Genomic DNA, 26,707 nt, shown 5'->3' on the forward strand with positions numbered 1-26,707 from the left:
TGTAGTGTTGGTGCTTTTCCTGCCGACGAGGCAGAAGGTTTGGTTAAAATTGCTTTTTAACAAAATAAAGCAGTAGTACTCCAAACTTGCCGACAGCCTTGTAAAAATGTCTGAAAAGACTCAAAATAAATTGCAGCAGCATGATCTAATTTATAAGAAACTCAAAATGCACTGGCATGTTTTAAATAATTCTTTAACTTGTCTTAAATTAGTCTGAAATTTGATGTGATGAAAAGACCCATTTCTCTTGTGCTTCAAAATGGGAAACACGAGAGTTCATACTAATAAAGCGAGACAGAAAATCTACTTGTAAAGAAAATAAATCTTTAGCAATAACTAAAAATCGACAAATTTTACTGTTAGAGCTTCAGCTGTTTCAGTGCAAAAGTATCTCTGAAATAAACAATTAATTTAATTTAAATATGAAAAACATATTTAAATGATTATGCTACTGAAGTACAACAGCCAGAAAATACATTTATTACCTATAACGAAAAAAAGGTGAATTATTTTGACTCACACGGCAACATCAAGAAGAATTTATATTCAATTTATATAGAAATTATATGTCTGAAATAACATAAAACTAAACTAGTTATTGTTTGGTTTTATGTCCACTCAAGCACTTAATATCATGCAGTCAAGTTTGTGCAACAGGATCTGATTTTTAAACTCCAATATAAAGACCTCCAGTTTCATAATATCAAGAAATGAAGAAAATGCTTTTAATCTTTTTAATTTCCTCATTTAAAAAATTAATTAAGTGTATTTTTTTGCAAGATTTATGAGCCAAATTAATCCTAAATACCACAGAGAGAAAAGTTTAGCTGCTAAATCTTACAATCAGTTTCGTGATGCAGCAAATATCTCAGTTCAAACCAGCATTAATAATGAGGAGGATTTTGTATTTAGGTGCCAAACCTTAATGCACTGCACGGCGCTAACGGTTAAAGGTGCTGATTTAGAGACTTGACTTAAATGTTTAATAGCTCCTAAGGTCAAAGTTCATCTCCCACTGCATCATTCTTAATACTAACTTGAACAGAAATAACAGCTTGTTATGTGAAAGCGGGTCTCCAACTACTACATCGCACAAACAGTACTGTGTTCGAACGACGTACATTTAAAAGATTCGATCCAAAATAATTCCAAACAACTGAAAAACAAATATAAAGTCAGCTTGCTGACAAGCAGCAAGAGGATTGTTGACCATTTCCGGAAGAATTACAATCATCCAATCACCTTCATGTGAACATTTTCACAACCTGCAGCAGCAAAGAGCCTGCAGGAAGCGCCTGGTGCAGCGAACGGCCTTAAACACGGAGCTGTGCAGCGGCAGAGATCAGTCACTGAACAACGATTCGAGATCAGTCACTGAACGACGATTCGCTGTCAGAGCTGGTGGCAGGAATATCCTCATTCTCTGTGCCGCTTGCTGCTCCATCAGGCACTGGAGCGTCAGGTGTGCTGTTGTTGGCAAAATATGATTAGATTCAAGTTTATTTAGCAGGAAACTGTCATTTTTAGACTCATGAGTTAAAAAATAAAACTTACTCGAGCAGATTTGGGTCCAAACCATCCATAAGCATTTTGTTACGAATAGCCATTGGTGGAACTCCCTGGATAAACACATTATTAAAAATATATTTAAAAAAAATATATATATATTTTACGAAAGTTTTTTTAACAGTAATATTGCATAACATCTTACCACTTGAACCATTTTCAGGTAACGTGCATAACGTTGGTCCTTGGCCACAGTCATGACATTCTCTGGAACCGCTTCTGCTTTTTGTGGTGCAGGTGCAGCTTCTGGCTGACTCTGACTGGGCTGCAGCACAAAAAGACGCAAACAGTTCTTCACAAAACCAGAAGCCTTTGCTGCACACAATAACTTGACGGTTAAAGATGCAACTGCATTCAAATGCAGAAACAAGAGTCTGTATTTTGGCAACAAATCCAACCGAAACGTGTTCTCTGTTTTTCTGATAATTGAGTTTTTTTCCTTATCCATCTAATTAATTTTCTTTCATCTGAGAGCAACAGACCAAGGAACCAAAAAGACTGGAAAATCCTTCAAAATAAATATAGGATTCTATAAAATTTGTTTTATTTTTTTCCTAAATTCCACTTTTTCATTTTAATTTTTCTGAATTCGATTTTAACCATATTTTTTAACCCAAAAATATGTAATAAAGATGACAATGTGTGAAAAAAGATCAACAAATCAATAGCTAGAGGTATAAATTTACTAATATTCTGTACCAGTGGTTCAACAGAACATTAGTTTTACAAGGAATATTTTTTAAGAACTCAAACATTATCTGCAAAATTAAGAATTTGGTTTTTAAAAATGCTTAAGAGTTGAACTACAAGAAATAAAAGTTTGTGCACATTTAAATAATGATCAGTAACTTTATTTTTTTTCCCCCTCTTAAATCTGCAGCTGCAGCACTTAAGAATCAAATGCAAAAATATTTGGAATAAATTTGTTTGTGGTTGAGTCTGTTTTCCTACCTGTGAGGGAGGAGCTCCCCCTGCTTTTACACCGTCTGATTGGTTCTGACTGGCGCTAACCGGTCCATTGGATTGGACACTTTGCTGCTGGTTGAGTCCATCCACTGTGACTTCGTCCAGTCCAGGAATGGATGACAACTGCTCAGAAAAAACAATCAATCCATCAAAAAAATGGCAAATACACATTAAATCTACTTGTTGTTTATGTCAGAACTTACTTTGGCCTCCAAAATACACAAAGTGGTTTCGATTTGTTGTATGCGAAGGGAAATGTTTGAAAGTTTCTGTAGTGGGAGTGTTGAATAGATGATTAGTGACTTCAATTAGACAATAAATGTATCCTGAAGTAGAGAGAAAGAAAAGACAAACCTCCTCGCACACAGTAGAGAATCGGTTAAGGAAGCGAACTGTGTGCACAACAAACTGATTGAGGTGGGCGACGACTCTCCTTTGTTGTATAGCAGGAACCTATGAAAGCAGAAAGAAAGCAGAGATGAAGGAATCTGCTCATAGGTGAAAGGAAATCTCCAAGTACAAGTGTCTAAAAAAATGCTAATAACAAACAGACACAAAGAAAGGATGAAGACAGTAGCTGGGTTTCCATTTCAAATTCACAACTTTGTCAAAAAACACAATTTCACAATTACAGTGTTTCCATGAAATAAAAAAAAAACGCAATTATAATCACACATGAATAACACTGTTCACAGATAAGTCATTAAAAAATTTCACTCAATGATCCTCTATTTCCTGTAGTCTTCTTGTTCGTGGTTTGTTCCAGTGGCAACATCCGGTTGGTGATTATGTGACTGGTATGATGCGGAAAAAAGTGTTTCCATTTTCAGATTTATTGCAACACTGACTGCTACAGGAGATCCTACCTGGCTACTACATCACAACAACTCTTTGAAAATAATTAGATTATATGAGTTAAGACAACATTAATTACTCCTTTGGGATAAATAGACTATCTATGAATTTGAATTTGAAATGGACGGACTTTAAGATCCCCTCGACTTCTTATTTACGTCTATTCCTTCCCGTTACTTATTTAGTTGCTATTCTGTGATGGTAGGAAAAATTCAACTGCCATATTTTTGGAAGACAAAGATTGCAATGAACGACGGATTATAACCGATGTCAGTTTAATATTTGAATATAATTTAAAAGTGGACAACTATAAGTAACTTACAAACGAGCCAGAGTTTTCCCTGCAGAAACCGAGGATATCCTAAACATCACTTGAAGAGACGAACTGTTTCGTTATGCTTCTACTTCCTCAGTCAGCTTTTAAAATGACAACCAACGAGTTTAAAACACGAACCTTAGTGAGATCAACTCCAGACCCAACGATTGGCAGACCGTCTTCGTCCATGTCGGGTTTTCTGTAGATAAAATAAGATATTAAAGGGAGGAAAGACTGAAAGCTGTGACCCGGTCATGTGACTCCGAAATACGTGACCTTTGCGTCGTGACGTCGCCAAAATGAGTTTTATTTTGAAGACGCAGTTTTTAAAAAAATGATTTGAACCGACTTTTACAACCACGTATCGTTAAATTGACGGTCTGGATAATGTAGGATGTGTACGTACTCTGTGGGGGGGGGGGGAAGGGAGGGGGGGAGGGGGGGGGGAGAAGAAAAATTGTTTCGTATTATTGAGGCTTTTATTTTGAAAAGCGGAAACTCGATAGGGGAGTTGAGGAAGGGACGATTGCGTTCTAACAACGCAACCGGCTGAAACAAAAATATTTTATAGCAGATTTATTTGCGCGCTAATGGAGGCTCTCAAATCAAAACAAAAAATGATCGGTATGTATCTGAATGAATTGCTTTTAATTAAATTAATCGCTGACTATATCTTAACTACTAATCTGATACTTGGGCCCCGTCTATTTAATGAAATCGTTACATTTTTAAACAACCACCCTGCTGCGCAGTGGAAATGATCATTGTATTGCTTGGGACTTTTTACATTATTAAATATTACACTTTGTTATTTATATTAGAGCTGTTAATTTATTAGTCGGCGCAATTAAATGAGGTCTCTCCAGGAATTATTCCAGTTCATAACCGGTCAACTCAGATGATCACATACCGAACTGAATATATATGAATTAATAATTGTGTGTTTTTCTTGTTTAAATAGATTATTTCTCCTATAATATGTAATTAATGTGAAGTATTTGAAAAAATCGAAAAATTAAAAAGATAGCTGCAAGTGAAACTCTACAAACTCCTCCTAAGTTACTTATTGCTGCCCTCTAGAGACCATTTCTTCACACTACACCTTTCTGTTCCAGACCCATGCTTGCCTTTGCAGTCCCTTCGCCTCCTGGTGCCCCCTTTGCAGCTTCTGTCTGCTGCCATGTGGCATGTGGTGAAGCAGAAGGACGTGATGAACTACTGGAAGGTGCAGGAGTTTGTGTGCATGGTGACGGATGCAGTGCCCCGCCTGATCAACCAACAACAGAGAGCACAGCTCCTCCTCGGCCTAAGAGCCAGGGTCAGCAGCAGTTTGTGTCACAAGCAGATGTTTTCCTTTCTCATATTTGTGGTAACACCATTTATTGGCATTTTCAGCTGATCTTGGAGCTCTGCAAAGGCTCTGCTTTAGGAGAAGTTGTCGCTCAAGGAATCCAGAGTTACTTGGAGAGGCTGCCTGTTAGTTCTGCAGATGTAAGTTAAAAAAAATAACTATTAATGGTGTCATTCACACTTGTTTAACGAAGCAATCTCCGCAGCAGTGCATGGATCCAGATGTTAAGAAGACCGAGTCGACTTTTGTTGCACTTGTTCAGAGCTTGCTTAAAGATCCGGCAGAGAGGGCCTATTTTTTCCAGGTGAGGGTGATTTGAATTCATAATTTATCTGCTTTGATTTAAGGAAACAGTTTTAAAGATGATAAATTGTTTGTGATAGGAGGTGTTCCCTGCTGAATATGGTCAACAGTACGATGTAGCACTACAGGTGTTATTGTGGGAGCTGCTATCAAGACTGGAGAAGCAACTTCCGGTTCCAGACCTCAAGCAGGTACAGCTCTGTTCAAAATTATTCAGACCAATATAAGGTAGTTAAGGTGGTTTTCCATATTTTTAATGATGACTTTATTCTAATTTAGGGTATCAACGTAAAGGGGAGTGAACACCAATGCATGCTACAGATTTTTTTTAAAACATGTTTCGGTTTCCTTCCACTCTATCACATAAAATCCCAACAAAAAAAGTTTGTGGTTGTGAGGTAAAAAAGCCTGAACATGTTCAAAAGATATAATTATTTTTGGAAGGCAGCACAAGTATTCAGCTTATTTTTGTTTTAAGGTTTATTTTTGACCGCCGTATGCGTTGTACAATGGCTGCTGGAAAAGACAAGAGTTTTGTTGTTGACTTCCCATCTAGAATCCACATGCTGCATTCTTGTTGCTTGTGCAGGAGGCTCTACTTTTGCTTTTCAAAGATGTACGGTTGTATAATCGTACATCTGTTTGCAGTCATTTTTATGTGCGTTGAGTTGCAGCAGCTTTTTTGGATTTAAAATGGCCAGAGACCCAAAAAAAACTCAAAATACATGGAACTGAGCAGACTGATTTCCCATTATCTAAGAATAATTTTGTGCAAAAAGGTAATGAACATGTTCTGTATAGACCATAGACCTATCTTGACATGTTCAAGGAAGTAGTAGGTCACCTTTAATAGATCTGCTCTGTGTCTGCAGACGACCGCCTGGTTCATCTCTGCTCCGTCTGTTTTGGAAGACTGCATCCAGTCATCATCAGAGGAGCTAAGCTCCGTCTTCAAGCACTACAAAAGCTCAGGATTACTGAAGATGACATGTAAGTTAAGACGGAACAGCACACCGTTTGGAAGTATTCGTCAATAAAATAGTTTTCTTCCTTCACAGATGGGCCATGTTCTACCATTGGCAGCTGCATCATGTCTGCTCTGTCAGTTCCTCCCTCGCAAAAGACAAATCTATCCGTTGGACAGGATTCTGTTCACAACTACGCAAACACGCTGACCCGTATCACTCTGGCTGAGGCAGGGCAGTGCAGCGTTGTAGCCTTTTACACCGAAGTGGAAGTCAGAGCGTCTGATCTGGACGCAGAATCACCTGAGATCCAAGTTCAGACAGAGTGTTACGAAGAAGAAATAGTTGCTTTGAGTGCAGGTGTGAGCGCCGGTGGTGAGGAGGAAACCGGGGAAGCTGCAGGTGTCGCTAAAGCTTTGGAAACTTTGACCAAAACGTTTGCATTGAGGAAGGAGAGCTTAGGAAGTGAGATTGGGCCGTTGTATGCGTCAGATGAAACACAGGACAAAACGGAGAGAACAACAGAAGACGAAACAGAGATGACAGAAGCTGTGGACAGCTACCAGCCTGTCGTTCACCAGGTCATTGCCAATGTCTTCAGTGAAGCAGATGCTTTGCAGGAACCCGACATCTGCACCTCCACATGTTCACAGACGGGTTCGCCAAGATGGCAGAAGATGGAGGAAGTGAGGATGACAGCAGGAGAAAAGAACGACGCAGTAAAAAAGTACAGAAACATTCCTGCTATAATTGTTTCGTCAATTTTAATTTATGTCACAAACGACAGCTTGCGTGAGCTTTATTTCTTACAGCTGCAGCATAAGCTTTGCATTTAAATCCCTTTATTTCCATTATGCACTCCAACTCATTTATGTTAACTTTGTTTGTGTTCAACAAATACAATCTAACATTACAGAAAAAAAACTCTGCAGAACAGAAAATTAAAGAATTTCACATTTTTGTCCTAAAATCTAAAAGTTTCAACAAAGCAAGATCATATTTTTTCCGTAAGTATTTAACAATAATGTAATATTAATAGTATGCTACTGCTGACAGTAGGGTATAGATCCTATACTTAACATAATTATAATAGTATTGTTCAACATACATTTGCTTTACTTTTTTTAAATTAAATTTGGTTTAAGTGGTCAACTAAACTAATCAAATCTATTTACTACACTGCTAACAGAAAGTACATATTTTCTAGGTTTGTTTCTGTTGGTAAATTTGATTAATCTGCAATCTGTTTTTCAAGTTGTAGAAAAATATATTAACTTTTTTTAATTGTGGGTTCTTATTTCACAGGAGTGCAGTTCATGTGACCTTTGACCCTTCTGTGGTTGCAATCAAAGGAACAGACAAAGGTAACCTGACTTGTTGAAGAACTGAATTGATAATCCCACTGGAAATACTTTGTACAGCTCCTTTTTGCCAGCAGGAGAGCTCATCGTGTAACACTTCAAAGAAGGGATGTATACAGTTAATCAATTTACAACTGATTGTTGGTTAATGGTTCAATAAGTTAAATTTAGTTCCAGTTACTAATGTCCGTAGACCGTCTTTTAGTGTTGTAGTTTGAACTCCATCCAGCAGAGGGCGCCACTGGTCATCCATAAGCATAGGCTTTTTTCCCATTTCACAAGTGAAATAAGTTGCCAGTGGAACTTGTAATGTTTTATGAATATTAAGGAGGTATTGACTTACAACAAGCCCATAAATCTTGCTGAGAAGTACCTGTAAGTTAGTTTTTGTCTTATTTCATGTCTGCTAAGACATTTGAACTAGAAACTAGACCAAAAATACTTTGTAAGATTTAGTTTTTTTGCAGCGAGACTCTTAACCAGCAGTGCCAGTGATTAAATGTTAAATGATCCAGTTTAATTCCACTCTTTACCTTCTGTCTTTATTCAGATGAGGTAATGTCAATCATCTTCACCTGCTCTCGCTGTCCCTTCCACGTCTCGGACAGCACCAGTCCTCCTCACTTCCACATGCAGAGCGTTTGCACCGAGGTGTATAGGAGTTTCACAGGGGAGAAATTTATCCCGTCCCCGTCCAACTCAGATGAAATATTCACGTCCATCAAGCTTTTCCCGAAAGGAAACGGCGAGAGCCAAGATGGCGGTCCCCAGGCTCACAGCAGGAAGAGATCTCTGACGTGTGAAACGTGCGGGAAAACTTTCACTCGGACGTCTGACGTGAGGAGACACCAGCTCACGCACACAGGGGAAAGACCCTTTCATTGCTCGCAGTGCGACCGAACCTTCCAACACTCCTGGGATTTAGCGAAGCATGAGAGCAAACATCACGGCGTGGCGATTTCCTTCTCCTGTCAGCTGTGCGGCGGCTCCTTTGCCAACCTGCGGGCGCTGACCGTCCATCACAAGAAATCGCACTTGTCGGAGAGCCAGCTGCCTCACATCTGCTCCATCTGCAGCAGGAGCTTCCCCACCGACGACGAGCTGCTGGAGCACAGGAAGTCCCATGTCAGCATCAGGCGCTACATCTGCCAGCAGTGCGGCGACGGCTTCGACACGCTGCTGGCCCGCGCCCAGCACAGGCAGGCGCATCGGGTGAAGCGGCAGTTCAAATGCCCACACTGCGAGAAAACGTACACCCGCAGGTCTGACGTTAAGCGACATTTATCCACTCATACTGGGGAGCGACCACATCAGTGCAAGCAATGCAACAAACAGTTCTCCGTCCGTTTTATGCTGGTCAAGCACCTCCGGGTTCACACCGGAGAGAGACCTTTCCAGTGCGCCCACTGCTCCAAAAGCTTCACGCTGGCGTCCGTGCTGGCCCGACACGAGCGGATGCACACGGGGGAGAAACCGTTCCTCTGCTCGCAGTGTGGGAAGGGGTTTTTGTCGCAGGGAGAGCTCTCCAAACATCACAGGTCACACCTGGATGACAGGCCCTACTCCTGCCCGCAGTGTGAGAAACGATTCAAGAGCAAAAAAACCCAGCAGGAGCACATTGCCTCCCACAGCGGTGCACGGCCTTACCCCTGCGCCCACTGTGGGAAGGGCTTCTCTAAGCCGTACGCCCTAACCAGACACAACCTCATCCACACCGGGGAGAGGCCATTCCCCTGCGGACACTGCGAGAAGTCCTTCCTGACGCTCAGCGAGGCTCAGCTGCACCGCAGGATTCACACCGGGGAGAGGCCGTACCCCTGCGACGCCTGTGAGCTCAGGTTTAAGAGCTCGTCGGAGCTAGCGCGCCACAAACACAGCCACTCCGGGCAGAGGAGGGAGAAGCCGACCTGCGAGCTGTGCGGGAAAACATTTCCATCAAAGGCCAAACTGAACAAACATATGGAGATGCATATGGAAGCTACTGACCAAAATAAGGAAGCATTTAGATAATCATATGTCATTTGTGTGAAATTATAGCTTCATTTAATGTACCAACCTGTGGGTAAATTATGTGGAACATTTTTTTTTTTTACTTGTTTGACAGAAATCAATCCCACATTGTATTTTTTGTACTTTGCAATTATGCTGTAAGTTAAAATCATAGGTGAGTTCAATAAATGACTCTTGCTTCATGAATGTTTGCTTCACTTTCTTATTGTTTAATAGTATAAATATATAATATTTAACAGCAGATAAACAAACAACATATGTTACATTTCTGCCTTTATGGAAAATGTGTTGTCGTTCTTGCAAATGTGTGAAATTAATGCGGAAATTTTGTTTTTTGTCAGAAATATCCCTCTGGGTGACTACATTTATTTATTTGTTTGAAGTAAACTTGATATTAACTTTGGAAGACATCATTGTAAAGAGGTGCAGTTAAGTGAAACATTAGTGTCCATAATTCTAACCGGTAATAAAACAAAAAGATGAAACAAAGTCCACTGGCTTTGGGACTTTTTTCCTTTATGTCAGGTGATGTTTTTCCTTATTCGAAGAAGTAAATGAATGATTTACTTGGTGGATAATAACGCAGCAGCTGAAAAGTGTATGACCTCCAAATTTTGCTGCTATAACTCCAGAATCCACATATCCCCCCCGCCCCCCCCTCAGCCATAATGTCAGTGTTATGGTCCTCCTTATAAAAGGCATCATCTGAATGAGTTTAATTAACTGAGAGGTTTTAATGAGCTCTGGCTGATTGGGGGAAGGCCATTCGTCGAGCAGGAATCACCTCCATAAAACCGACCCAGCCGTTCAACGGGGCACCAGCGTGTGACTGTGTCGCCCACTCAGCCTACAGAGTGCAATAAATGCTCAATAATAGTGGGGAAGGGTCAGAGGTCTGAAATTGGCTTTCTATTATTAGATCAGCAGGTGTTTGGAGTGAATCCCGGCAGACTGGACGCTGTACGTAGAGTAATGGGTCCTGCATGCAAAGTGAAGGCCATATGTTGGGTCATAAGTCATTTATATTTGTATTTATCTGAGAGAAATGACAAAATGCTGCAGCATGTAAAATAAAAACTAAATTAAAACCAGTTATATTATGAAATTAAGTTATATTTAAGCACAAAATGGACCAGAAAATGTTACTGAATTTGTTTGGGGTTATTCAAACAAAGATTTTAACTCAACAGAGTAACGTGTGCTATTTCTTTTGTGTTTTGCTGTGACTTAACACCACACCCCTCCATATTTATTGAAGCATTTTGCAACAAATAATATATTCTATAATGTGAGCACACTTAATCATTGAGAAAAAGATATCATATTAATCCTTACTGGGGGTTTTTAATCAAAAAGGATGAGTCATCCAGTTAGAATTACTGTAAAAACTGAATTAATTTATAATGAATTATCTTAACAACTTCCACCCTACTCACTTCATATCACTGCTGTTATGTTACTTTGCTTTATTTAACAACAGACAACTAAAATATACCTTTAAAAGTTTGCATAATGTAATCAAACTGGCGTTGAAAGGATTCAAATTATTACATTTTAATAATAGATTAAAACTACATTTGATAGTTTTAATCAAGACTGAAGTTGATCAAAGTATTTGAACCTAAAACAGAAAACAGAAAACAACAACAATCGTGTATTTTTATTGCAATTTTATATTATTAATGACTTAAAAGTTGTAAATTTTCAACTTGGATGTAAATATTTTGGCTAATATTTTGCATACTAAAGAGAAATTCTTTTAAAAACAGTCTAAAAATGGTCATAGCTATTTTAATACTTCAAAAGGTTTTCTTTATACCAATAGGAGTTCAGTAAGTTTTCAAACAATTTACATATTGTAAAGGTTTACATACTTTAACCCTAGAGATAAAACTTTTGGAAGAAAAATACATTTAAAATAATGCTTTGGAATTCAAGTTGTGGCTTTTATAACATTATTATGAATCACTAAGAGCAAAAAAGAGTAGCAAAGTAATAATTTGCATATCTGTTTCTGCTCAATTTAAAGTATTTAGTCATTTGAATTAAGTGTAGTAAGCACACCAGAATTACTTCTCCACATTTATTGATAATTGGACAATAACTTAATATTTATTTTAGCTTTACCTGTGTAATAACTTTTACAAGCCAGTTGTTCGGCTTGTAAAAGTTGTAATTTTCGTCACATTATGTAATTTCCATTAATTTTCCTAATGTGAAAAAGTCTAGAGTATTTTAACCATAACCATATTTTCCAGGCATATTAAATATTTATACTGTTATTAATTAATTTTTATTATTTCTTTCTGTAACTCTAATTGGTTTCACTAATGCTTTCTTTTCAGATAAAATACTTTCAGAAAAATATGTATTTTCTACTAACCAACAGGTGTTCATTCATTGTTTTCCAAGAATTGTTGGTGTTTAAGATTCTCTGCAGCCTTCCTCCATATTGGAAAACAATAAACCTGGAAGGAAAACCTCCGCCACACCAAGAGAGGGGGTCCATCGGTTTACTATCCCTCTGCAATCACCTGACCAGAGCGAGGGGCAGCGGCGAGCAGACAGACGTCGGGATGTAACCGTCAGCGGAAGAATTTGAAGGACCGTTGACCATGCAGGTAGAAAAACAATTTCCAAATAAACGGATAAATAGAGCAGCTGTGGATGCAGATAAAGACTCGACTCGAGTCCCATCGTTGTGATTTACAGTCCGGTTGGCGTTGGAGCTCCTGGTGGCGGATTAATAACCGGTCGTAAAGAAGAAGAAGGAGGAGGAGGGAAGACTCTGATAAAGGAAGGAAGACAAAAGGGGGAGTGTGTAAAAAAAAAAGAAGGGGGCGAGCGGATAAAGCCTGAGCGGAGACCATGAGCTCTGCACTCCCTTATGACTCGCTGTCGGCCCGGCCGAGTCCCAGCAGACGGGCTTTGGATTGGGAGCGGGAGCAGCTAGCGGTCAGAAGACTTTCCTCCCCGCTTGGTGTGAACCTGCTCACTCCTCCTCCTCTTCCTCGGCGACCTTCGGCCATCCCAGGCTACCTGCTGCCTCCCTACCAAGACCAAGAGGAGCAGCTTCACCAGCAGCACCAGCGTCTGTCTTTGTCCGTTTGCTCCGAAGCCTCGCTGGCGCCTCCTGCCCCCCCGCCGGTGGGTGCTGCCCCACCTTGCTGTCGCCCAGTGGGAGTCATGCACCTCCTCCGTCTGGGTCTCCTGGCTTTCAGCTGCCTCTTCTGGGCAGCTGGGTTAGCCATCTTCACCCTTGGTGTTTGGGCGCAGATCTCCTTGGCGGACTACATGACCCTATCAGCCAATCGGTACCCCAACGCCCCGCTTATCCTTCTCTCTACCGGGGCCGCTGTTACTGCTTGGGGGTTCCTCGGTTGCCTTGGGGTGGCTGCAAACCTGCCCTGCGTCCTGAGGGCCTATGGGTTCTTCCAACTTGCTACTCTAGTTGCCGGTTTGGCTGCTGGACTTTCTGGGCTCTTCTACCGTGAAGACATCGCCGGAGGATTTCGCAGTGGCTTGCACCGAGCCGTGGCAGGCTACACGGAGGATGAAGGCCGTGCCGACGCTCTAGATAGCCTGCAGAGAGCTTTGGAGTGCTGCGGTGCTGAGGGTTGGCGTGACTGGCTGAATTCGGACTGGGCCATCCAGCACATGACTTTCCTTCCTGCTGAGAACGGCACCTCGGTCTCCCTTCCCGACAGCTGCTGCGTGAGGCGGAAAGGTTGCAGGAATCGGCCACTCCTGTCGGATGACAATGACGGAGTGGCGGCTGCAGGAATCCATCCACACGGCTGCTTCCGGAAAGTCTTCAGCTTGGTCAACGACAACGTCTTCCATATTGCTGCCTCTGTTTTAGGGTTGGCCTTCACACAGATCGGGGGCATTGCCCTGGCTTGTCTTCTGGCCAACAAACTTACACCCAGACAGCACGGACGTGTTGTGGCACACTAAAGATCTGACTGTTGTATTGACAGGTTGGTTCTGAATGAGGGATGACATCTCAGAGAAGTAAAGTATAGGAACAGGAGGTTTGTTGTTCAGGACGAAAGAATCAAAAATGTGACCTATTATGCTTTTCAGACCACATTAGGAGAGATTTACGGGTTAATCAAAACATACTAATTACATTATTATTTTTTTTTTGTTTGTTTTTTTGCACAAATTCATTCTTAGATAATGAGATTTCAGTCTGCATGACTGATCTGTTTTAGGGCATCTGGTCACTTTAAATTCAAATAACCTGCTGCTGGCCACAGCCCCCAACTCAACATTTACACTCGCACACAAAATGGCTGCAAAAAGATGCGCAATTATACAACCATCTTTGAAAAGCAGAAGTAGAGCCTCCTGTACAAGCAACAAGAATGGAGCAAATGGTTTCTGGATGGTAAGTCAACAACAAAACACTTCTGTTTTCCAGCATCCATTGTACAGCGCATGCAGTGGTAAAACCAGCTGACCAAACATGCTGGAACTCCGCTGGGGTTGCTAGGCAACAGGCGGTGCCTGCTGATTTGTGAAGTTACTTCCCAGAGGTTTTTGAAACGGCTCATTTCCCAGACACCAAAAAAATTAACGTATTGCCAAAAAACAGCTGAGTGTTGTTGGGTTTTTTTTAAACGCTTGGGCTGTTTAGACCCAAATGGAAGTATAAAAATGTGCAAAATTTAAATAGGTCCCCTTTAAAGCTCATAGATGGCAATTTGATGTAAATTGTTGTACTTGGGATGCAAGTAGAGAGATTTCTTAAGTTCTTACAGTTGCCACATTTAAATCTGTTTAGTGAATTTGGCCCATTTGAGGTGAGTATTAGAAGATTCAGCAGCTGCTGCTCATGTTTAGAAACAACTCTAGCTCATCATTTTCTCCCTTAACTAATATTTCTTCAGCCTTGACGTTTGCACAAGTTGGGGCCAAAACATTGGGTACCAGATATTTAAGCTTTCTATGGTAGAGGGAGGGAAGAAAAGAGATTTAGGTTGGACCCATGAAAGGAAAGAATGAAGGAAGCAGGATATGCAGAAAGAAAGAATAAAAGACACAAGGGATGATGGGAAGTTTGAAAGAAGGTGGAAACATAGGAGGAAGAAATGATGATGAATAAAAAAACAAAGGACTGAAGAAAAAGGAGGACAAAAAGGAAGAGAAAAGACAGAAGGTAGGAGGAAAGAAAGAAAAAAAATACTGAATACATATTCCAAATTTTTCAAAACTTTGTAGGAATCCTGACTTCGTCGGTGTCTCTTCCCCTTGGAAGTGGATAGAAATTGTCTCAATCTGAGCAACTTCTAAAACTTGCAGCAGCTACAACTCGGTGCCATGGTGATGACAGTGTTCAGTAGTAACATAATATAAATTATCTATAAATGTATATATTAAGAAGTCTCACTGATTGTATGATTTATGTGAATTTTCTTTGCTTTCTTTGTTCAGCTAAAACCTGAAGGAAGGTGAAGGAATTCCCCTGTCTAAATATTTAGGCTCCTCTCCGCTTCATTTAGTTTCCCCATCACAAAAACGTACATGCTGTATATAAACCCGCCTGCGGTCATCTTCACTGAATGTGGCTTTTATTTTCCCAGATGTCACTGCATTGGTAGATGATCCCAGAAAGAAAAACTGGAGTTTATTCCAAGATGTGTCGCATGTACAATTATTAGCATGAAAACTGTCTTGAAACGGGATTTTATGCATCTCTAATGAGTGTAAAGGTGTTTTTTAACTATGAAGTTTTGCATTTCTTTGCACAACTCCGTCCTCTTACATGTGTTTTGTGTTCATTGATGTCGTGTTTCTTCTTGTTCTTCCTGTCAGCAGCATGACTGAGACTTTAAGCTATATCTGTCGACTATAAATGAAAAATCTTTGCTTCATTACAGCCTATTGATTAGAGCGGGGGATGGAAATGTCAAGGTCTGCTGCCCTTGAATGGATTAAATGTATAAATGGAGGAATCACTCTTGCAATGCAGCAGTGACTGCATGCCAACACAGAATTACTAATCAAGCTTATATATAATAAAATACTTGCTATGCATTGCCTGGAAGTCAATGAGTTCTTATTTTCTCACTGCTGATTGCATTTTACAGAGCTCGGATGTCCCGTGTGAACTCATCGAAGTGTGCCAGAGTTGTAAATCCTCTTTACCAGGAAGAAATTCAATCATCATCAGGACCTTTGGCCAAATAATTGTGACTTGTAGCCGAGTGAATGATGGTTCGTTTCCGCCTTCCACCTGAGATGCCGGTGATTAAGTGGCCATAAAAGACAGCTTCAGAAACAACATGAACGAAGCTGCGTTGACTAAAAATCTAGAATCGGTCAATGAATTATACCACATGTATGTGCTGGGTTCATGTGTACAGGGTCTGGTTTTATAGGCTGGAACCATGACAACCATTTTCATGATCTGATTTTTCTATTGATTAGCCTACTTTTGCTCCAGCAAGTTGTGTGGAGGCTTTGTGTGATGGCATGGCTAATGTTTGACCTATTTTCCTTGAAGGGACACCAGACCAGCAGACACAGTTCAGACCAGAGGTCACAGTCTCTCATCATGAGGCATGAATATCACATTAATTTGGGTATTTTATTGATTTACTTTTTTCTTTTTCCATCGTTGACGCATGTGCACCCCCAAAAATATTGGGTTGAGTTGCAGTTTGACCATAAAATTTTTACATTTAATGATCAACCTTTCGTTGGATATTTTGCCATTTTTTTCTGGTAGATCGATGTTTTAGCACAAAGTTTGCTTATAGTTACAGTTGGGAAACATTGATGATTTAAGGTAAAGTTGAAAATGCCATACTTGGCAGAGGGTAACGTTTCTTTAGGTTTGAAAGCTTCGTCTTCCTTGAACAGGTTAGCATAGCTCTATGGGCTTTAGAATAAAAAATAAGAATTTTTCTTTGATAACAAGATTTTAGTCTGGTCAGTTCTTCTTTGAGCTGTTTTAGGGTTTAAGTAACCTCCTGCTAGCCACGCGCCCTCAAACTCAATGTTTACACTCACAGGTGAAAATGGCTGCAAACAGATGTGCAATTATACAACTGTACAACTTTGAAAAGCATAAGTGGAACTTCCTGCACAACCAACAATAATGCAGGAAGTGATTTCTGAACAATAAGTCATCACTAAAACACTTGTCTTTTCCAGCAGCCATTGTACAGTGGCTGCTGGAATCGGCCACTGTACAGAACACCAAAATGCTGGAGTTCTGATTGTTTGTTAGGTAATGGCACAGTACATGTTAGTCATCTGGAGGTTTTTGAAATGGCTCATTTTCTAGACATCAACACACAATAACTTATTTATTTATTTATTTATTTGTTTGTTTGTTTTAGTTCTTGGGCTGTTTTTAGAAGTAGTTGAGTCCCAAATAAAAGTATAAAAAAATGTGAAAAAGGAGATTTTTGCATAATAGGTCCCTTAAAGTTTGATTCAAGAGGGACGGTTTGGTCAAGGCTTTTGAAACTTTTGTTTGTTGTCACAACAGAGCAGTAATCAGAAACTTACTTCAAAACCAGTTTCTGATTATATACAAAACATTAAGCTAAGTGAGCTGCACATCACAAGCTAAATATCGGAATTAAGCCTGGAGTATGGAGTGATCGTTTTAGTTTTGTCTGGAACAACATCTTTAACCATGAAAAAAATTAACGGAATAAACGTCAGACAAATCACATTTCATTTCTTTGAACATTTCCTGATTGAAGTCTCAATAAAACAGAGTTACGCTGAAAGGATGTTTTTCTAAACTCTGCACCATCGCACATGATCTGACAACTCCTCCAAAATGTAAATATTATGCTTCCAACATTCCATAGCAGACCGCATTTGCGTCGCGAACTGGGAAAAAGTGTGCGTAAAGGCGCGTTCTCTGTCTTAAACATGCGTAAAATTGTAAGAATCGAGCCTACAGTTTTGAACTCTAGGCGTTATCTCAGTTTACTCCGCCTCTTTAAGTTTGCCCTACATCTGTCTGCTTTGGGCTCTTTTAGTGAGCGCAGCCATCTCTGAGCTCTGCCGTTATTTGTAATATCCCCCCCGCTGCGTAAAACTAAACAAAAATAACAAAAAACGAAGCGCACCACTCGGAAATGTAGTTCTTCTTGCGCACAAAGCGGTCTCCAGAAAATGGACCTTAAATCCGAGCTCCTCAAGTCGATCTGGTACGCTTTCACATCGCTGGACGTGGAGAGGTGCGGGAAGGTGTCCAAATCTCAGCTAAAGGTAAGCGGAGAGAGATTTTACAGAAATAAATAAATATTCAGGCTCGAACTGATTTCTTTTTGCTTTTTTTTTAACTTTTTATTTCGCATGTCCAAAGACAAACTAGAGACTATAAGTGTGGCTGATTTCCTGTGAGATTGTGTTTTGTGGTATGTGAAGCAACACTTGAACACACCTTTTGAGGACAAAATATTTAAGACTTATACCAACAAAAACATGAGAACAGATCCAAGCTCAAAGTCCAGCCTTTTTCCTGTGGCCTAGAAACAAACGGTGACTCAATATTTCTACTGTCAGGGTTTTTATTTTATTTGTTTTTAAAGTGGCAAAGTCGGCATCCTTTTTCTGCAGGTTTTCCGTCTTCGGTAAGTTTTATCTCTATCTGTCCAGTCTCCACATGCCTTTGCTGCTCAGAGGAATCCCAGGAAGTAGCAGACAGCTGTCCTGACACGCTACCAGCCACCGGAAGCTGCCTGTGTTTGTGTTTGTGAGGAAACATCGCAGTGTGTAGAAGCATAAGGAGATTTAAAGTGATACGTTTGTACTTGTTCTTCCTCCTCAGGTCCTTTCCCACAACCTGTACACGGTTCTGAACATCCCACATGACCCGGTTGCCCTGGAGGAGCACTTCCAGGATGATGACGATGGTCCGGTTTCTAACCATGGCTACATGCCCTACCTCAACAAATATATTCTGGATAAGGTACGGCTGCAGCTTCTGCAGCTTCTTTTGACATAAAACTGTCTGGATCGTTTTTCTCCTGAAAAATAATTTTAAAAAATCAGGTTTTATTTAAAAGCTTCTGGTGTTTTAGATACTTCTGTGTACGTCCAGAGCCATCTAAAACATTTCTGTCAAAAATAGAAACAAGAATTTTGAGATTACATCTGAAATTTTCTAGAGAAAAAAAAAAGATAAAGAAAATTTCTGAGTTTGAAAGAAATATAAAATTTTGGACTGTTTGGAAATGTTCTGACTTTGAAAAGTCAAAAATGTTTGGCTTTTTAAACTTGAAATATAGCATTTTTTTACTTCTAAAGTTCAAATATTTCCAAGTTGTTTTTTTTTTTTTTTTTTAAAAAATTTTTGAGCGTAATCTAAAAAATTCTGAGTTTTTTCAGGCGATTTTTTTATTTTTTATTTTACTTTTCAAACTCATAAATTTACATGTCTTTTCTAGCAAAGTTTTGAATTCTAGGGAGCCTACATTTTCACATTTTTTCTAGAAAAGTTATGAGATTAATAAAAAAGAAATCTGAGTTTTTTTCTTGCAACTTCTTGACTTTTCAAACTCAAAATGTCCATGTTCTTTCTAGAACATTTCTGAGTTTTTGGTGGAAATTTACTCCTTTTTTAAAATCTACAATTTCCCTAAAATGTTTTCATATCCATTCACTCTAAAAAAAGTTTCAAATAGCTTTGGAAAAGAAAAAAACCCAGCATCACAGATCCAATACTATACATAACTTTATATATCAGATGATTTTCCAAATATTTATCTGTTTCACAGCAGACCTGGAGTTTTTGTTTTGGAAAAAACTCAATCTTAGTTTTATGTGACCAAAGCGATTTGTAGTTTGCTGCAGATGTAAGTATTTAGCTCATCAACACTCTGCATTGAAGCAGAAATAAATATTTTGCATAGTTCCAGCTGTTTTAAATTCTCTAACTTTTGCTCTGACTGTAGATATTTGCACATTTAGGTCAGGAGCAATTTCCTTGTGGACATTTTTCGACTCTCCTGTTCTCATCTTTTAAAGTTGTGTTACATCATTTACACCCGTGAGAAACAGGAAGTCGTAGGTTATTTATTTAAAGCTTACCAGACAATCAACCAAAAATATCCGTTTTAAAAATGCTTAAAATAAATGTATTTAATAGGAATTGTCAGAAAGTCAGTAAGTGTGTCACAAGTTAATTATTTTATATATGCAGTGTTGTTTAGTTCCTGAAAAGCAACAAATATCCCATGTTTTTCCTATTGGAATCAGTTATTTAGGTCAAATTCAGCACTTCAAAGTAGCACACACTATTAATACAACTTTTCTATGCATCTTAAATAATTTATTAGTAAGTATTTTAGGATCAGTTTGAGGGCAGAAACCATCGCATGTCATGAGTGAAAAAAGGGATTATTTAATTCACAAAAAAAATACTGCAAAATATAATAATCCATGGTCTTGCTATTAAATTGTGTTAACATTTGTTGCTGTTTTGTAAAATTTTTGAATCTTTAGATTTGATCATCTAGGCAAGTGTGCCAACATTTAATAAAGCAAGACTAATATTTGCTCATTGGAGTGTTGACTTTTATTTTGTGAGGGTAAATTCAAATAGGAAGTGGTAATTATTATATTTCTATACCCTGTGTTGTCTTCCTGATCTGGTTTAAGAAAAAAGTAGCGCAGATACAAGCAGTAAAAACAAGAAGGACTTAAAGAACATGACAAAACATGAAGGGAGCCAGTGACACAGCAATAGAAAACAGGGCAAAGAGAAATGAAAGGCAAAAGTACGGAAGAGGATTAGAGTCAAATTTATTTTACTTTTTTTCTGAGGAAAAAAGTCAGAATTATTTTTCTTTTCAGTGGCTCTAATCTTCTTCGATACAAAAGGCTTTAGGAACTAGTTTGAAAAAGGAAAGAAAAGTACCATAATGTGAGTTAATGTGACGCATTTTATCACACATTTCTGTACTTCCAGGTGAAAGAGGGGATGTTTGACAAGGAAAGGTTTGACGACTTGTGCTGGATGATGACCATGAAGAAGAACTTCAACGTGACGCCGCAGAGGCTGTCAGAGCGCGACTGCTTTAAGCTCTTCTGTTTGTTCAACCTGCTGTCTGAGGACACCTACCCACTGGTGATGATCGCAGACGAGGTAAAGGAAGCTCAGATTTATCCACCTACACGCCTTTACCTGGTCTCATGTCTGCTTGTGGTTGCAAAGGAACTAAATGGAGCTATTCTGATAAAATCTGAGAAATGGGAGATGAGTAACTGATAATAAAATAATTTGTTTTTTTATTTTTATTTTTTTTGCAAATCATTTCTGGAGTGAACGTTCAAAATTAAAACATGACGTGGACTGATCTGTGTATAAACGTGATGTTTATATGCTTTTACAGGTTAACTAGATGTTGCACTTTGTACTGTTTTAAGAAATGCACCACTTGTGCAAATATTAATAGTAATGTTAGAAATGCTCCAAAGCAACAAAAAACCTCTAAAAATCCTCCAAACTTCACAGAACGTCTTCACATTAAGTTTCCTACAGATTATTTTAGATTAACAATCTCTAACTTTGCTGGTCAAGGTGAATTTTTGAACATGGATCACCACTCATGTCTTTACTGCTTTTGTATTTATCATTTTCATTTGTTCAAAGCAGCAGTAGTTCATGTAAAATGATGCTTCGCTACGTTTTATTTTGTCTACAACAGTAAAATAATTCTGAAGCTTATTCCTGTTTCTTCCCTCGTCCGTGGCGTTATATTTGTGCTACTAACTTATTATGCAGTGAGACTGATCTGAGCGCACATATCTATGTGAACTAATAATAATTTTAGGTGTTTAAATCTCGCTCTGGAACTAAAGTCTGACAACTTTTGCTGAACCAGACAAGTATTATTTATTCTTTGAAAAATGCAGCAAAATAAATTGAAAAATCACTTATTTTTGTATATGTGTTTGCTAAATAATGCTTTAGAAAATAACTAACCACATAACAGTGACGAAAATACCAATAAGTGCAGCTCTGACAGCCAAGTGGTTTCACATTTCTTCATAGTGAAAAAGAATTAAAGCACAAGTAAGTTAATGAGGCTCTTCCTTCCTCCGCTTCCTCCAAAATGCTTTTGGTTTCCTGTAAGTCAGAGACAAAAATACCCCTCTGCTGTACAATAAGCACAGCAGCGTTCTCCTAGCGAAGCACAAAACCAGACGCTCTCTCTAATCTAAAGTGCTTGCAAAATAAATAATCCCAGTTGTGACATTTTTCCTGCTTCTAGGTAGAATATCTCTTGAAGAAAATCTGCACAGCTATGAGCCAGGAGTGGGACGGGAAGCCTTTAGAGGACCTTATAAGCCGGGACCCCACGGTGCAGGAAGAGGGCATGTCGGTGTGGACGTTCCTGGAGCAGATGAGTACGGGTCAGCTGCTGAGGGTGACCAGCGCCGAGGCCTTCAGCTTGGCTTTGCACGAAGTCTTCCTGGAGATGTATCACAATGTCCTCAAGAGGGTGGGTCCTCCTGAATCCACTCAGGAAGCGAGAATGCGCTCCAAACGTTTGACCCAGAGTGTGCGCCCCCTTTTCGCAGGGCTACATGTGGAAAAAGGGGCACATGCGCAGGAACTGGACAGAGCGCTGGTTCGTGCTCCGGTCCTCCTCCATGGCCTACTACGTCAGCGAGGACTTGAAGGACAAGCGAGGGGAAATCCAGCTGGACAGGAGCTGCGTTGTAGAGGTGGGTGAGGAAACATCTCCGGCAGGACTTTGATCCGCCCAGAATTTGCGTTTCACAAACACACGTTATCAGAGTCTGAGCCTGTTTGCTTTCTTTGTTTCTGTGTGTTTTAGCCTGTTCCAGACAGGGAGGGGAAACGCTGCCTGTTCTGTGTGAAAACCCACAACAAAACCTACGAGATGAGCGCTTCTGACCAGAGGCAGAAGGTGGAGTGGACTCAAGGTGTGTGCGAGAGTCGATCAGCAGAAAGGTCAAATTAAAGCTACACTGATGTCATCTCAGCAGGGATGATTGTTTAAAGGGGACCTTTTGTGTAGAATTCACATTTTGCACATTTTTATACTTCCATTTATGAATCTACTGCTTAAAAAAAAACACCCAGCTGTTTTTTTTAAATAAGTTAACCCTTTGTGACCTAAGTTTCAAATATAATTGTACAAAGTTCTTTAAATGTCCTGTGAGTAAATATATTTGCCCATTTCTCTAGAATTGGAACTTTCTATATCTAGCAAGTTATTTTCACATTTTACCGCAAAAGAGTGCCCCTCACTGATTTCACTCCCTGCTACAGCGGGGGTGAAATTACCATAATAACCCGATATTGGCTGGAAAGCGCAACGCCTCCCCTTTCAGAAACCATTGGGATTTTTCAGATATCTCAAAGTGTGGCGGAGCTACGGTGCTGCAAATTTGGGTGGACCGTCGCCAAAACGTTCAGTCTGGAAGGGTTAATGTCCGGAACAGTCAATAGCTAACCAAGCTAGATAGACGAGGTTAAACAGGACAAGAAAGCTTGTAAAAATGTCACACAAGTCTTCCACTGTTAAATGGAGAAGCAGCGTTCAGCTTCTATGCACCACAAATCTGGAACAAATTTCCAGAAAACTGCAAAGCAGCTGAAATACTGAGATCCTTTAAATCAAGACTAAAATCCCAGCTGATTTTAACATTATAAATTAAACTTTAATCAAACATGCTTCAATTGTTGACTGTATGTTCTAAGACTTTGAAATTTTGTGTTTTTATGCTGTAAAGCACTTTGAAATGCTGAAATGTGCGAAGCAGATGAACTTGATTGATTGTTTTTTTTCACTTGTATCTTCGTCCTGCTCAAGTAAAACTGAAATAAAACATCTTCATCTGTGTTTTCTTACCTCTGCAGCCATTCAAACAGCCCTCCGTCTTCAGCGTGAGGGCAAATCCTCCCTCCACCAGGAGCTGAAGCTGAAGCGGCGCGTCCAGCGAGAACACAGCAACCGGGAGCGCAGCCGCAGCGCCCGGAGCAGCTGCAGCAGCCGGAGCAGTCAATCAGACGACTCCAGCTTCCAAGAGATGGAGCGGATGGAGAAGGAGAAGCAGGATTTGGAAATTGAGAGCATCATTCAGGTGAGATGGAGCAGAAGGTGGAGTTTTGTCACCGTTGCGTTTCGGGGATTTTGTTGCGCTTCACTTCACCTTCTGCGTTTTGCAGCATGCACGAGAGTTGGAGATCCGCAGAAGGGAGTCGGAGGAGAGGGAGCGGAGGAAGCAGAGGGAGGTGCAGATGGATCTGGAGAGGCAGCTGAAGGAGGCAGAAATGGTTGGTCAAAGTCACAAAACTCAACCCGCTCATTCACTTACACATGTGACAACAGCAGCAAAATGTTAGCAGTAAAATAAAACTCCCAACTTAGCACAATACTAAACACTACTTGCTACTCTGGCTAATTTACCATAATAGTCAAAACATTAGTGGTGACATATTAGTTTTTATTCTTAGTTTTTTCTTTTTGCGTTTGTTTCCCCCGCCCCTGCAAAGTTTGTTTTTGGCGCAGCTCTTTAAAGATATGATTGTATATTTAGCTGTTACCTAAAAAGAACCATTATAGATGGCTGTGACTTTAGAGACAAAAAATGTAGCAAGAAATTCATAAGGAACAGTGTGACATCAATTTTCTTAATTTGTTCCCATGTTACGGAGGGGGAACAGATCATTTGGCAGATAAAGACCAAATGTACCCAAATCCACAGGATTTGTTGTTCATGATGAGAGAAATAAATACAATTAATGAGTTTTTGAGAAAATGATCAGTTCCCATGTTACTTAGGGGGAACAGATTATTTCAGGCAGTTGAAATATTTGGTTCCTCCCAAGTAACTTTGGCAATTAAAGAGCAAATGTTTTTTTTAACTGGTTTTCCAGCTGTATGCGCTGTACAATGGTTGCTGGAAAAGACAAGTGTTGACCATCCAGAAACCACTTGCTGCATTCTTGTTGGCTGTGCAGGAGGCTCTGCTAATGCTTTTCAAAGATGTACAGTTGTTAAGGCGCCAGTTTGCTGCAGTGTATCTGCTTCTGTCCAGATGAGGGACAGCATGCAGGCTGAGATCCAGGAGAAGGAAAGGAAGGCCGAGCAGCAGAAGAGACGGATCCAGGAGCTGGAGCTGACGCAGCAGAAGCTGGAAGCAGCTCTCAACATGGAGATCCAGGCTCGGCTGGAGGAGGAGAGGGCACGACAGGAGCTAGAGAGGTTTCCCTTGCCGTTCTTACGTCACGTTATAATCGTGTTTGCAGAAATGTGTCGATGGAGACATTCTGTCCCTTCCTCTTCTCAGGTTGCTGGAGGCTGAAGAGGAGAAGAAGAGGCAGTTTCAGATTCTCCAGGAACAGGAGAAGATCTTACAGCGCTTTAGCTCCACTTGCGAAGCCTCAAACGGGACGGTGGACGAGACCACGCCGTCCGCCCTCTACTCAGCCTCGGTGGAGCTCCGAAATTTGCAGGCGTCTCGCAAGAGGAGCCATCAGCACCTTGAGGTGACAAAAGAAACACACATGAAGCGAAACAAATTAGATTTGGGGGACAAAAAGACAGACACAGATGTGAAACTTTGTTGGATTTCCAGGAGATGCAGGAGAGGCTGAGAAATGCCAGTCAGCACGTACGCCACTGGAACGTCCAGCTGAACCGCCTGATGACGCCGATCACTCCTGCAGGTACGAAATGACTTCACCGCTTTGGAAAACTTTCAGTGTCTGGACATAAAAACAACATTTTCCTAATAGTGAAATAGAAAACGCAAAAATTCTTAAAGTTCAAGGAAAGTTACTTTCTATTTTTATAAATAATTCATAAACATGACTCTTTTGACTTAAAAATTCTCAAATCATCTATTTATAAAGAGTCTTATAGAGAAATGTTAAGGCATTTTACTGGACAAATAAGTCTAGTTTGTGCTCACTTATATTCAATCCAGATGAATCCAAATCATTCCAATGAATAGTTTTAAAACTATAAGTTGAACACTTTATATAAACTTTATTATAAGACACATTTTTGTTACAGTCTCTCTTTAAATCAAACCAAATTCATCCTTTAATCCCTTTGTAACTAATAGATAGCTAGCTAGCTAGTTAGATGGCTAGCAAACTAGCGGGCTAGCTAGCTAGCTAGATAGATAGATAGATAGATAGATAGATAACAATGGATTAACAGTTGACAATCTAGACTAATTAATCATATCTAATATTACTTGTTAACATTTTAATACTGAATGAAATGCTGGATGGACATTTTACAAAATTAACTGCATGGTCAAAACAAAATTTTTTTTTTTTTTTTTTTTTTTTTTTTGGCAGAGCGTTTGGAAAGTCGTCTTCAGTCAAAATTTTCTTGTCCCAAAAAAGAAGGAGCGCTGGCCAGCAACGAGTTCATCTGTAAATATAAGATAAGGAACGATCAGAACAACAGGATGCTTGGAGACGACTCGGAGAAACTGGAGGTGCAGCGGGAGGCCAACTGCCTCTCAGAGGAATCAGGATGTTAGGAGTTTTAATCACATTTCAACTGTAATTTATCTTAAAATAGAGCAATACTTTGAATTACTCAAGAAACACCTACAATGTAATAGGAGGCGTTCAGAGAAGTTTTTTTTAAAAGCACCAAGTTGGGAAATTTCTGTACACGAGCAAATCAGAGAAGAGGATGGAGTGTAGATGAATCACGGAGAGAGCTCCTTGGAAAGATGTGGTAATCATTAATAAATACAAAAACTCTTTCAGAAAACTGTTTAAGAGGAAATGTTCTTCCTGCAGAAAGCATTGAATTATATTTATTATATTTTGAGTGTAAAGATGGAGAGCAATGATGATAACATAAGACCCAATCTGATTGGCACTGAGCAATAATAAGAGTTTTCTACAATAAATTCTCTGGAGGATTTGAAAAAGTTGGTCATGTTTGTCGCTTAAATTAAAAGTCTGAATGTATTGTTGCTGGTTTTATTTTGCTCTTTCTCAACTGTCGTCTAGTGGAAATTATAAGATTCA

The 26,707-nt window shown here is 39.7% G+C and overlaps 4 protein-coding genes across 6 annotated transcripts; 3 read left to right on the forward strand and 1 right to left on the reverse strand.

Annotated features, from left to right (window-relative positions):
- Positions 1-457: 457 nt before the first annotated feature.
- washc3 (WASH complex subunit 3) lies at positions 458-3,979 on the reverse strand. Its single transcript, XM_015036265.1, has 7 exons — positions 3,842-3,979; positions 2,887-2,985; positions 2,736-2,801; positions 2,518-2,655; positions 1,712-1,831; positions 1,555-1,619; positions 458-1,467 (listed from the first exon to the last, which is right to left on the reverse strand). Exons 1-7 carry the CDS (start codon positions 3,890-3,892, stop codon positions 1,368-1,370), a joined length of 639 nt encoding a protein of 212 aa, XP_014891751.1. The 5' UTR covers positions 3,893-3,979; the 3' UTR covers positions 458-1,367.
- Positions 3,980-4,214: 235 nt separating this feature from the next.
- On the forward strand, positions 4,215-10,182 carry LOC106949775 (zinc finger and SCAN domain-containing protein 2). Of its 3 annotated transcripts, none has more exons than XM_015036260.1 (9): positions 4,215-4,327; positions 4,819-5,021; positions 5,099-5,194; positions 5,260-5,358; positions 5,438-5,548; positions 6,230-6,347; positions 6,416-7,049; positions 7,628-7,686; positions 8,234-10,182. In XM_015036260.1, the coding sequence occupies exons 1-9, from the start codon at positions 4,294-4,296 to the stop codon at positions 9,691-9,693; spliced, it is 2,814 nt and encodes a 937-aa protein (XP_014891746.1). In that variant the 5' UTR covers positions 4,215-4,293; the 3' UTR covers positions 9,694-10,182. The 3 variants fall into 3 exon arrangements, with proteins under 3 accessions (XP_014891746.1, XP_014891747.1, XP_014891748.1); XM_015036261.1 differs by having other exon boundaries at positions 5,263-5,358; XM_015036262.1 differs by having other exon boundaries at positions 5,317-5,358.
- Positions 10,183-12,226: 2,044 nt separating this feature from the next.
- LOC106949774 (tetraspanin-7-like) lies at positions 12,227-14,139 on the forward strand. The gene has a single exon (XM_015036259.1). It carries the CDS (start codon positions 12,562-12,564, stop codon positions 13,648-13,650), a length of 1,089 nt encoding a protein of 362 aa, XP_014891745.1. The 5' UTR covers positions 12,227-12,561; the 3' UTR covers positions 13,651-14,139.
- A 3,485-nt stretch (positions 14,140-17,624) lies between these two features.
- def6c (DEF6 guanine nucleotide exchange factor c) lies at positions 17,625-26,647 on the forward strand. The gene is made up of 12 exons (XM_015036266.1): positions 17,625-17,934; positions 18,497-18,637; positions 20,639-20,815; positions 21,945-22,175; positions 22,255-22,401; positions 22,515-22,623; positions 23,564-23,787; positions 23,873-23,980; positions 24,745-24,911; positions 24,997-25,195; positions 25,285-25,375; positions 26,018-26,647. The coding sequence occupies exons 1-12, from the start codon at positions 17,839-17,841 to the stop codon at positions 26,203-26,205; spliced, it is 1,878 nt and encodes a 625-aa protein (XP_014891752.1). The 5' UTR covers positions 17,625-17,838; the 3' UTR covers positions 26,206-26,647.
- Positions 26,648-26,707: the final 60 nt, after the last annotated feature.

Source organism: Poecilia latipinna, unplaced genomic scaffold, assembly GCF_001443285.1.
Source record: "Poecilia latipinna isolate Pla-1442-1.1 unplaced genomic scaffold, P_latipinna-1.0 Scaffold363, whole genome shotgun sequence".
Lineage (NCBI taxonomy): Eukaryota > Metazoa > Chordata > Actinopteri > Cyprinodontiformes > Poeciliidae > Poecilia > Poecilia latipinna.

Excerpts from the sequence above, each read along its gene's own strand:
- LOC106949775 (XM_015036260.1), top strand. The coding sequence starts at position 4,294 with ATGGAGGCTCTCAAATCAAAACAAAAAATGATCG. Across the intron at positions 6,348-6,415 it reads AGGATTACTGAAGATGACAT|ATGGGCCATGTTCTACCATT; the intron begins GTAAGTTAAGAC and ends CTTCCTTCACAG. Across the intron at positions 7,687-8,233 it reads AATCAAAGGAACAGACAAAG|ATGAGGTAATGTCAATCATC; the intron begins GTAACCTGACTT and ends GTCTTTATTCAG.
- washc3 (XM_015036265.1), bottom strand. The coding sequence starts at position 3,892 with ATGGACGAAGACGGTCTGCCAATCGTTGGGTCTGGAGTTGATCTCACT. Across the intron at positions 2,986-3,841 it reads CTGGAGTTGATCTCACTAAG|GTTCCTGCTATACAACAAAG; the intron begins GTTCGTGTTTTA and ends CTGCTTTCATAG. Across the intron at positions 2,802-2,886 it reads TCTCTACTGTGTGCGAGGAG|AAACTTTCAAACATTTCCCT; the intron begins GTTTGTCTTTTC and ends CTCCCACTACAG.
- def6c (XM_015036266.1), top strand. The coding sequence starts at position 17,839 with ATGGACCTTAAATCCGAGCTCCTCAAGTCGATCTGGTACGCTTTCACA. Across the intron at positions 22,402-22,514 it reads ACAGGAGCTGCGTTGTAGAG|CCTGTTCCAGACAGGGAGGG; the intron begins GTGGGTGAGGAA and ends TGTGTGTTTTAG. Across the intron at positions 22,624-23,563 it reads GAAGGTGGAGTGGACTCAAG|CCATTCAAACAGCCCTCCGT; the intron begins GTGTGTGCGAGA and ends TTACCTCTGCAG.
- LOC106949774 (XM_015036259.1), top strand. The coding sequence starts at position 12,562 with ATGAGCTCTGCACTCCCTTATGACTCGCTGTCGGCCCGGCCGAGTCCC.